The 12,231-nt window shown below is 43.7% G+C and overlaps 1 protein-coding gene across 1 annotated transcript in view; it reads right to left on the reverse strand.

Moving 5' to 3' along the window:
- Nucleotides 1–12,231, reverse strand: part of LOC144768560 (phosphatidylinositol transfer protein beta isoform-like) — a 372,071-nt gene that overhangs the window by 72,659 nt on the left and 287,181 nt on the right. The window contains exons 8-9 of the mRNA XM_078652332.1: nucleotides 11,516–11,593; nucleotides 6,950–7,060 (exon numbers count right to left, since the gene is read on the reverse strand). Coding sequence (XP_078508458.1) covers nucleotides 6,950–7,060; nucleotides 11,516–11,593 — 189 coding nt within the window. The remainder of the gene's footprint in view (nucleotides 1–6,949; nucleotides 7,061–11,515; nucleotides 11,594–12,231) is intronic.

Consider the following 12,231-nt stretch of genomic DNA (forward strand, 5'->3'; position numbering starts at 1 on the left):
GATGAGTTCAGCCGCCCACCAACATCACTTCTGTCAATAGACCCTAAGACTGATTCCACTGACGTGCTGAACATTCTTGAAAGGGACGCATTTGCAGTCTTGCAAAAGGAACGATCATGATGCAAGATGCCATCATTCCTAGTAGTTGCATGAATACCTGAGCTGGTAATGAGTAATTGGGTTGAAGTTTAGAAATGAGAGCACGAATATTATGAATTCTGGTTGGATTGGGATAGGCTAGAGCTTTTTGTGTATCTACAGTGGCCACCAGATATGCTTGTTTGATGGAGGGCTGAAAATGGGATTTTGACAGATTGACTGTAAATCGGAGGTTGTGCAGTAAGCGTACTGTTGTTTGAGTGTGCTGTAGACACATTGAGAGAGTGTTGGTTTTGCTAAGCCAGTCGTCTAAATATGGGAAGATGTGAAAATGTTGTCTTCGCAGATGCGCAGCGACTATTGCCAGGCATTTGGTAAATACTCTGGGAGCAGTAGTTACTCCGAATGGGAGTACTTTGACTAATGTATTTGGGATGAGCGGGATGTATTGGAATATGGAAGTACGCATCCCTTAAGTCCAGAGTGGACATAAAGTCGCCTTGTTGTAACAGAGGAAGTATCTGTTGGAGAGTGACCATATGGAAGTGATCTGATTGAATGCAAAGGTTTAATTCCCTGAGGTCTAATATAGGCCTCAGAGAGCCATCCTTTTTGGGGAATTAGAAAATAAAGAGAGTACATCCCTGTCCCCTGATATTGTAGTGGGACGGGTTCTATCGCTCTTTTTTTCCCAGAGATTGTACCTCTTGTTTGAGTAGGTGTAAACGTTCTGGAGATAGTTTGTGTGTTCGTGGTGGAATGTTTGGAGGCTTGCTTGTAAGCTCCAGGCAGTAACCAGATTGGATAATTTGTAAAACACATTTTTCTGATGTGATTGAATTCCAGACTGGGAGAAATTGAGAGAGACGTCCCTCGACAGGTGTGGGATGATCAGGGGGAAGGGGAAACAAACCTTTTATAGCCGCTATACCTAATTGGGTGTAGCTGTCCCCCTGGGCACCGATTTGTGCTGTGTACCAGCTCTGAGTTTCAATCAAATTTCAACTTCAAGTGATTAAAACATGATGCTTTTTCCAAACTAAATCGATTACTCCGTTATTTCATTTATATCTCATGAATGTTTCATTTATTCCTCATGAACTCCAATGCATTTCGGCAGTGCTTGCTTCCTTCATCAGGGAAATAATTAATCTACAAATAATCAAAGAAAACATACATCACATTAACCTTCGTTATATCTATAAATTCATATCACATATACTTGTGTTACTTCTTAGCATAGTTATCTTACACTTCATAACATTGCTCTAATATATTCACATAATCGTTGCTATGAATTCTTATGGAATAATCCTATAGCGTTATTGTAATGGTTTCTACACTAAGGTGGGGCTCGGCATGGCTATCAAAAGCGGTAGTTGGTTGTGGCGTCTTCCGTTTAAAAGACGGCGTGGCATAATTAGTAAAACTCGCCTGAAGCGCTGACTCAATTCTGTGGAGCTTAGTTCCTTCTAAAAAGGAACTGATTTGAAATTATTGTTACGCGCTTATGGAGCCTTACTTCGGTCGCTTAGCTGCTCACCTCGGCGTTTCTTACATTCCGCTCCGCTGCTCAACTCTCTGTTTCTGCTCTCTTCCGGTGTTCCGGAATTCGCGCGTGCGCACTATTAACGCTTTCACGGCCATTTTTTATTGCCTCTCTAACTTTATTGAGATCACAATGTTAAGTGGATCTGCCCCAGTGCTCGCTGCCACTATGTTTTGATACTGTTGCAAAGTTGGTTGGATCAATTTGGATAGTGTGTTTACGCTATCTACTATGAATCTAAACACGAATAATAATATTTACAGATAACAAAGAAATTCTGTGCGTTCATTCAGTCCGCCTGGCTTCAGGCTACCCAGATTATAAATCCAGTAATTCTCCTGCTTAAGTAACCTCGTTTTGTTCATGGAACCTTCTATTCTAGGTAGTGTTTCTAAGACACACACTCTCAGTTGGCTGACGTTGTGTTGCATTTGGGTAAAATGTTCTGCTATGCTGGTTTTCGCGGTTTTTAGTCTTATGGTGCTCTTATGTTCATTTATTCGTATTTTCAATTTTCGTTCAGTGTGTCCTACATAAACATCTCAGCATGGGCATTTAATCACGCCTTTTCGAGGAACAGTACCTTGTTACAATTGTAGCACATGCAATAACATCATCAAAGGCTCTACCATAACACACCCACAAAAGGGGTATCCCATACCGTTGAAAGTGAATGCAACGTGTGATTCAAGTAACCTAATCTACATGATTAAATGCCCATGCGGAGATGTTTATGTAGGACACACTGAACGAAAATTGAAAATACGAATAAATGAACATAAGAGCACCATAAGACTAAAAACCGCGAAAACCAGCATAGCAGAACATTTTACCCAAATGCAACACAACGTCAGCCAACTGAGAGTGTGTGTCTTAGAAACACTACCTAGAATAGAAGGTTCCATGAACAAAACGAGGTTACTTAAGCAGGAGAATTACTGGATTTATAATCTGGGTAGCCTGAAGCCAGGCGGACTGAATGAACGCACAGAATTTCTTTGTTATCTGTAAATATTATTATTCGTGTTTAGATTCATAGTAGATAGCGTAAACACACTATCCAAATTGATCCAACCAACTTTGCAACAGTATCAAAACATAGTGGCAGCGAGCACTGGGGCAGATCCACTTAACATTGTGATCTCAATAAAGTTAGAGAGGCAATAAAAAATGGCCGTGAAAGCGTTAATAGTGCGCACGCGCGAATTCCGGAACACCGGAAGAGAGCAGAAGCAGAGTTGAGCAGCGGAGCGGAATGTAAGAAACGCCGAGGTGAGCAGCTAAGCGACCGAAGTAAGGCTCCATAAGCGCGTAACAATAATTTCAAATCCGTTCCTTTTTAGAAGGAACTAAGCTCCACAGAATTGAGTCAGCGCTTCAGGCGAGTTTTACTAATTATGCCACGCCGTCTTTTAAACGGAAGACGCCACAACCAACTACCGCTTTTGATAGCCATGCCGAGCCCCACCTTAGTGTAGAAACCGTTACAATAACGCTATAGGATTATTCCATAAGAATTCATAGCAACGATTATGTGAATATATTAGAGCAAAGTTATGAAGTGTAAGATAACTATGCTAAGAAGTAACACAAGTATATGTGATATGAATTTATAGATATAACGAAGGTTAATGTGATGTATGTTTTCTTTGATTATTTGTAGATTAATTATTTCCCTGATGAAGGCAGCAAGCACTGTCGAAATGCATTGGAGTTCATGAGGAATAAATGAAACATTCATGAGATATAAATGAAATAACGGAGTAATCGATTTATTTTGGAAAAAACATCATGTTTTAATCACTTGAAGTTGAAATTTGATTGAAACTCAGAGCTGGTACACAGCACAAATCGGTGCCCAGGGGGACAGCTACACCCAATTAGGTATAGCGTCTATAAAAGGTTTATCACGTATCACTCCAGACGGGGAGTGAGCCCTGGAGGCACGAAAAAAAGTATACTTAAAAAGAACAAAAGCGGTGCACGATCCGACACCCATAGGAAGGGGAAACAAGTCACTGCTTATTTGTGGCTGGGGAATCTGCAAAATGAGCCACGGTTGGATGGTGTTTGTAGCGCTCCCATAGATTTGGCTACTTCAGTGTCCTCCTTCATTTTTTCTAATGAAGTGTTCACCAAAACAAATGCTCCTTATCAAAAGGTGAATTTAAAATGGATGTTTGAACCTCTGGTTTAAAACCCGATACCCTAAGCCATGCGTGGCGTATGGGAAGAATGCTGGTGTCAACAGCATGTGAAGCAGTGTCTGCTGCATCTAGAGCACACCTGATTGATGTCTTAGAAAAGAGTTTCCCTTCCTGAATGAGGTCATGAGCCTTGGATTTATGTTCGTCAGGCACATATTGCTTCAGTTGCTCTAGCATCATAATGAGCTCTGTCATATCTTGCCAACAGAGCTTGGGTGTTAGCTATGCGCCAATGATTGGCTGCTTGTGCTGCTACTATCGTGCCTGAGGCATCTACTATTTTAGATTCCTTACTGGGAGGCGGAGCATCTCGCGTTGACTGAGAATTTGCTAGTTTCCGAGCATTTGAAACCACCAACGAATCTAGTGGAGCCTGACCTCTGATAAAAATTGGGTCTGTAGGAGCCGCCTAGTATTTTTTGTCCACTCTAGGTGTGAATATCCTAGCTCGCACCTCATCTGCATGCTTTAACATACCCTTGAGCATAGGCAGTGTACGTGTAGTTTTTTGTGATGCACAAAGAGTCTCAAATAGGAAATCTTCCTCAAGAGGCTCCTTATGGAGTTGCACCCCATGATATTGTGCAGCTCAGTTAAGCAATTCTATAAACCCAACATTATCATCTGAAGGAGAAGGTCTAGATGGGTATAGAGCTGGATCGTTGTCGTTATTAGGATCCGTGTTCTAATCTACCCAGGGGTCTGAAGCAGTATCTTGTGGTACATCCCTGCGTGTGTCATCATCTAGATTCCCATCCCTATCATCCTGCTGATCTGGAGTGTGGCTGCGGGGAATTTGTGGGTGTTCTAAGAAGGTTAGGGTCAATAGGTGGAGGAAGTGAGGAAGGTGAAAGAAGTGTAGGAGAAGTATTAGTCCCTATATTCTTTAGAGGGATGTGGTAAGATATCTCAAATTCTTTTTTTCCCCCTGGCAGCTTTGCATAAAGGTGTCCTGTTTTGAGTTAATAACCAGTTCCTTTTGTTTGGGGTCCGTGTTAGTAGGCGGAACATCCAAACTAGGCTCCTTGGGTGAAGGAGGAACAGTTTTTTCCTTTGGGGCCATAATTTTCAGCGTCAAAGATTTTGATGCCAGTGTTTTCGAAGCCGGGGATTTTGGTGCGGAGGATTTGGGCTCCAATGATTTCGGATCCAAAGTGTGTTTCGGTGCAGAAGTTTTGGAGGGATCAGTTGGATCATCTTTCAGTGCCGAAGTCTTGGGTTTGGGCCCTGAAGAAGGTTGGCTCGGTCCCTAGCCGGAAGGCTTAACTCGTTTTTCGATGCCGAGTCTGAAGGTGGGGCGTTGGAAACTTTATCTCCATGTTGGCCTGAAGGCGGAGGAGGGACTGGAGCCTTTTTAAAGAGTACTTTTTGGGGCATAGGAGTATCTTTACTCACGGTACGCTGACCGGTTGGGAGGTCCTCCTCGATGTTGGAGTCTTCCTCAGACACGTAAATGTGTTCTTCCTCTTCTGCCTCGGCTCCATGTGCTTCGAGGATCTCTTAGTCGATAATATTCTCCGTAAAGGTCTGGAGCAGAGTCCTTGGAGTCTTTATGTTGATACATCTTGTGACGTTTGAGCCAAACGGTCACGGAGCATCTTTCGATCGGAAGGATCGGCAGGATGCGCAGTTGTCTTTGTTGTGTTCAGGCGATAAACACAAATTGCACACACCTTGAAGATCGGTGCGGGGGTACTTAAATTGGAATGGAATCCGTTCAATCTACTGCGAATTCAGTTGACGCAGCTAGGCCCAAGGGCCTCGCAAGAGGTTTTCCGATTGAAGTTGTGAAATAGATACGATACGCGAAGGCAGGAATACGCAATCGAGAAACAATACCCTCAAGGGTAGTGGATTGTGCACCGAGGGGAAACCGAGAACGGTGTCGAACTGGAGCGCAGCAATTCACGTCCGAACCAGAAAACGGAAAAAAACAACCTGACACTGGAATCGATGCCCATGCGCATTATCACCGAAAGGAGGAGTCACCTACCTCGTGACTGAAAAGACTTCTTTGAATAAAAACAAAGTGCAAACGTCCAGGCCCAACACCAGACAGCGATCTATGCATAGCATGTGAACTACAGCTCCCATGCCTCGAACATTACATTCCCAGGCTTGATACCTGCAAAAATTATACTCTTCGATGTTTCTTACTTAGATTGCGTTTTTATTTATAGTGACATTTGTTTGTAAAGGTCACTTGCTCAAAAGCTGGGCACCTTTCCAAGTGAATATGGATATCTCAAAAGGCTGACCGAAGTGTGCACTTGCATTTGACTATTTCGATATTGATCTCCTGTGATGCATAAACTACTCTGACAAGCTTTTTTATGCACTGGGGCTTTTTGTATCATAAATCAATTGGACTGCCCAGGCAGCACTAATAGTGTCAGGAATAGACAGTAAGCGAGCTATAGTAGCATGTAACGTTAAACATTGCAAGAAGAGATGGGTGGCCAGATGGATTAGTTACTTACCTGTAATCCTAGTTCTCTTCCAGGGGTATACTCATTAAAGTCATAAGCACTGAATTATCTCCGCCCATGAGCTGGAACCCGGAACGCAAACAATATACATATATATGTGTAAATATACCAGACGGTCCGTGTGCCTCAAAGACTTTGTATTATCTAAGTAAAATTTCAAAACCCTTTTCGGACGACTGGCTTCTGGTTATGAAATGCATTTTAGGCTCATGCCTGTTTATTGCATTTATATACAGCATATTTTCATGCTTCAGAACGTGTGTAAGTTTGGCTTTATTAGCCTATGTATATATGTTAGGCTGCATATTATGGTTATTATACATGTATATGTGTATAATTAGTTTAGTACTATGGAAGAGAAGAACCTAGTTATTTGGTGGGATTTTGGAGAAGACTTGCAATGAAGGGTGGAGGCTCCCAAGTTTTAAATGAAAGTATGAGAGAGAGCAACGTAGAGCATGTGTTACCAAAAAGGAAAAGAAATGAGCTAGTACAGAGGGAAAGAGCAAACAGTTTATGGAAAGGAGACTAAACTGGTAAAACTACAATAAACACAGGGTATGAGGGAAGGGTGCTGTGTTCAACACAGTATTATGGGAACATACCTTGTGGATAAACTTTTCCACACGTCCTTGCAGGCCCCACCACCGGAACTTCACTGTCACTAGCTTGTAGGCACACATGTGAGGGCAGTCTGGGTTATTTGCAAGCTCCTTCTGTTGGAGGAAGAGAATCAATAATAAGAAACATTAAAGCAGCAGATTTGGCTGGTTAGGGGTACAAAGCAGACAGTGGAGTTTGGGGCAGCGTTGAGATGGACTTTGCCTGCAGAACAAGCCTCATTCAGTAAACTGTCAAACTGCAGATGCTGCAGTGTCATCGCATGGACAAAGAAAAGAAGGCAGGCTCTCATCAGGATGTTTGCGAATGCCAGTTTGAATGGCTTCTGGCTATCACTGCAGAACTAGTTGCTGTTTCGTCCAGGAACAACCAATGGTATACTGCCGGCTGTATACTGGATATTACACTTTCCGTCAATGTGCTGCGGAATACTTTACAAAAAATTACTACAAATAGCTTAGCTCTAGAGGGTGTGAATCAAAACCACTTTAACAGGAAAATCAGGGCTTAGAGGACCAAACTGTGGGGGTTGGGACCTGTTAATCCTGATGTCCATGGGGCCCGAGCTACTAAGGCACTAAGCAACACGGCACTTGGCTCTGTGGTGGCGTGGTTGAGCAGTCCAAGGCTCTTCGAGGTGGAGTTAGGTGTGAGACATGTACAGGGCAGGCACAAGACTCACTGTACAAACAGTAACAGCAATACACTGGCTGTTTCATATAAACACAGAGGCAACACATTAAACAATGTCCACAGTCTCTTAAGGTCAGCGCATTAATGTCTGCCTAGGCAATATCCATTCTAGTGGGGCTGGTTATTCCCCATTTGATAGCAGGGCGATTTTCAGATGTGGAACATGCTAGTCCTCATGCAACAAAGTGTTGCATTTGAGGTTGAGTCAATTTTAGCATCGCTAGGAGTTTAGGAGTTTAGTAAGTGCAAGTCCCCGGCAGGACTGACTATCGGGTTACCCAATCCAATGGCAGCTGGCAAGTTCAGGAGGACTGGGCTGCATCTTGGCAGGATCTGGTATCCTGATGCTGAGGGTCCGCAACCTCTCATGGTCTTTCCCCGAGGATGCGTTGCGCCTCCTCAGTCTTCAGGAGGCCTGTATTGGTGTTGGACATCCTCTCAGCAGCTCCTTTCGTAAATCAGTAAGTATTCTTCACAGCAGCCTTGATACAATGTTCCATGGGGACAGTCCTGTACTCAAGGTGACAGATGGGGTCATCTACTTCACTTGCACAAGGGCGATGGCTCTAGTTTTACGGTGGCCCCCTTATGTCACACAAGGTATCCGACTTCGAAAGAAAGGGAGGGCAACCCGCACTCTCACAGTAGTCCCTACCAGACTTGGCATCTCACACTTCGCTCACAGAGATACACTTGGAAGAATCCCTGCTGCGCTTTGCCCCCCTCCAGGCACTCTCTTCTTTGTCAGAGTCAGCTGGTCTTAGCAGGCAGAAAGTTGGTGATCCACGCTCATGGCAAGTGGTCTTGACATTCCGAGTGATAGCCTCTCCCCCAGAAGGGAGGCTTGCAAACCCTGGACCCTAGTCCTGGTTCCAGCAGCTAGAAGTCTTTATGTACTTTCTGCCTGTTGGATAGCACTGCTGAACAACTTGTGAGAATCAGGCTTGAACCTTTATGGTCCAAATCCAGACAATGATGTGATTTAGTGTATGGTCCGTTCATATTCTGGTTGTGGGTGTCGTCTTGTTTTAAGTACCTTCTCCTCTGTCCTTTAAAATGGGGACAGAGTGCCACACCAGGAGTGGCTTAAATTTTAATTGACCCACAACACAATCAAAGTGAGTAACTGAGATTCACACCTGGCTGCCACCCTTCCTGGAAAAATGTCTCACAAAGGTTAATTTCACTCTATCATGATTCCCTGGTCCTACTGTGCCAACTTTATCAGACCTACCATCTCACTTAACAATGAGCCCATCTCCATAATGAAACTAAGAACACGCTGAGAAAACGAGGGGGGAGAGTTTGACGACCTTGACTGGGATGCAGCCCTAATGCACTCCAGGGAAGTCGCAATGAAATCAAGACTTCTACCGATCCAACTGAAAGTCCTAAATAGGGTTTATTAGGATAGGGCCCGGCTCCATAGCTTTGGCAGAGCTGATTCTGCTAGTTGCCTTCGCTGCGAGCCAGAGAGAATGGTTGTTCAGACATTCACTATAGGAATGCCCTAACATTCAAAGATACTGGACCGACATTGTAGAAGAACCAAACAAGCTATTGGAAGAAACAATACCAATGAACCCTAAATACATTTTGTTGGGTATGCCCATGAGCGTATATCTCCTCAGAGCAAAGCTCCTGATTAGCAACTCCTGCTTAGAAGTGGCCAAGAGAGATGTAGCCAAACACAGGGGTGAGCCTGGTCCCCTCACGCTCCGCGACTGGAAGTCTGGGATGGACCTCTATATCAGCTGAGAAAGTTAAATAACAAGGCCAGAGGGTGCCTAAGGAAATTTATTAAGATATGGGGTCCCTGGCTGAGTCACCAAGGAATTGACCAGGGGGCGGCAAAGGCAGCCTAGACACACACAGCTGAGTACTAAGTGACACATCTTGTACTAGCTTATCATCTGCCTGTTGCCCATTTATTGCATGTTTAAGGCCATTAAACGTGTTGATGTATAATATCACCAACTGTGCACTTGCTCACATGTACCTATGGTATCTTTGGTATGCCTATTTGTTTGTTGTGTTAACAGTAGAAAACTCTAATAAAACTATTTTTAAAAAGAACACAAAGAGCCCAGGCCCCACTAACTACTAACCTCCTGGAATCAAAGACACCTTTGATGAGCACAGAGGGATGTTCTGCTCCCCTTCATCCAGTGTGTATATTCCCACCCCAGCGTCAGGAATCTCAGCAATCCACTTTTCCTTTCTCAGGGTTGCAGTCCTCACTTTCAACTAGCCTTTCCAGTCACAGGGATTCCTAAATAGAACCCACAGGCTTCAATGTTAAATGCCATGCAAAGGCACACATATCTCAGCATGCACACGGTGCTGGCGGGAAACAACCTTTACAACGCAACTTTTACAACGCACTACCATTACAACAAAACTTTTAAAACGCAACATCCATTACAACGCATGCAATTACAACGCAACCATTACAACGCATGACACTACAACGCACACCACTACAACGCATGTTATTACAACTCAGTCATACAACGCATACCATTACAACGCATAACATTAGCATCCAACACTTGCCCTACTGTTGCACCCCCTGGAGTTAGAATAGTAATTTTTACCCCTACACTATCCAACACTTACCCTACTGTTGCACCCCCTGGAGTTAGAATAGTAGTTTTTACCCCTACACTATCCAACACTTACCCTACTGTTGCACCCCCTGGAGTTAGAATAGTAATTGTTACCCCTACACTATCCAATACTTACCAAACATGCAATGTAATGTTAAGCGTTGTAATGGTATGCGTTGTAAAGGTATTATGCGTTGTAATGGAATATGTTGTAAATGTAGTTTTTAAAATTTCGTTGTAATGGAATGCGTTGTAATGGATGTTGCATTGTAAAAAATGCGTTGTAAAGGTATGCGTTGTAAAAGTGTGCGTTGTAACGTCATACATCGTACTGGCTGGCCCTATACACAGCAACATCACATAATAAAAATAAATGGACGGACTGTTGAAACATTTCAAACACTCACCCCCAGTCACAGATCTGGGTTTAATCCATCATTATTTTGCTCACCACGTCACCCCAGTTTGGACCTAGCCATATGAAAATCAGTCTTGACCCTGCTCCCTATGGGAACAGTTCAGTCTGCTTGGCCATGTCCTCCCTGGACAGGAAACAAGCATTCCGGGACCGGTTTTGGGTTATCACCCCTCATCGGCCAAGCTAACGGAGGCTTGGGAATTCGAGATGGATTGTTCCCATGAGTAGGAGGGTTGAGACTGATTTGTATATGGCTGGGTCCAGACTGGGGTTGCTTGGTGAGCTAAAAACTATGGTTAAACCCAGATTTTGTGACTGGGGGTGAATGTTTGCATTGTTACGCATTTCATCCATCATTTGTACTTTTTGTTTTTGGCACTACACACAGTCACAAAGTACGCCAAGAGTGAGTTAAGTATGGAGCAGCGGAATTTTACACAAATGGCTTAGAAGGCACCACTCCAGTGACACAGGTTAAAAGGCCTGTTGACACTACTGATTTTTTTTTTTAACTAAAACAAAATAGGTATGCTGCCACTACTATGCATGTGTCACTTAACGCCTTGCAAGGGCAGTACTCCTGTACCACTATTTGGGTGAAGCTTGGTGGGCCCCTCCCAGTCTAACAAGACCACATTATCATGAGAGGCCTAGGTCATCGTGCATGGAAAGTGTTCACCCATGGCTAGAAATTAGTACCATGGATTCTTATATCCGTGTGGCTGGGGCAATCAGGGCAGTGGTGCATGTCCTTGACATTGCAGGGCAATTTTCCATCTCAATAGTTTGACAACTAGCAGATTGTGGAATGATACACAGAGCTAAGATACCTTCCAATCTGGACAGAGTGGCCCACGACCAGTCTTTGATGAGGTGAAGATGGCAGGGTCCTCATCAGCCTTGTAGTCCTGCAGTGGGATAACCAAATTAAAATATAAGTACTGGTAGAAGAGACATTTTAAGACAAGGAGCCCCCTCCAAACCCATTATGAAGTACCGGCCATGAACTAAGGTGCACAATGCGAGCACCAACTCAGCACTTCTCAGACAGAGGGCATGATTACCGACCCACCTGATATTATTGCACATCAACAAAGAGAAGAGCAGGACTCAAAGACAATGTATTTCTTTATAAAGTTTTATATAGCGCGGACTTGATCCCGAAGGATATCAGAGCGCTTTACAATTTGAGGGAAATGAAGGTAAAAGATCAGTACATGAATCAGATAGGGAATATGCCATTCGAACTACCCTTGCACGATTCCAGAGATTTCACAAATCACACACTGAAATCTATCCAAATGTACCTTCTATAAAAAATCCAGACCTTTTCACTGAATCGGAGTGATGACATAAGAAAAGAGTCCTTGGAGAAAGTCTGTAAAGGTATGGTGGAGTTAAGCAGCAGCGCCAAGGAGAGGAGAACAAACCTGGAGGTAATAGAGGGGGTCTTTGGGGTACAAAGAATGACTGACAAAGTAATCCTCTGCAGGTGTGGATGAGGACTACTTTAAAGAGGATAGCTGGCATGTGAACCCAAAGGAAA

The sequence above is a fragment of the Lissotriton helveticus genome, chromosome 7 (assembly GCF_964261635.1).
Source record: "Lissotriton helveticus chromosome 7, aLisHel1.1, whole genome shotgun sequence".
Lineage (NCBI taxonomy): Eukaryota > Metazoa > Chordata > Amphibia > Caudata > Salamandridae > Lissotriton > Lissotriton helveticus.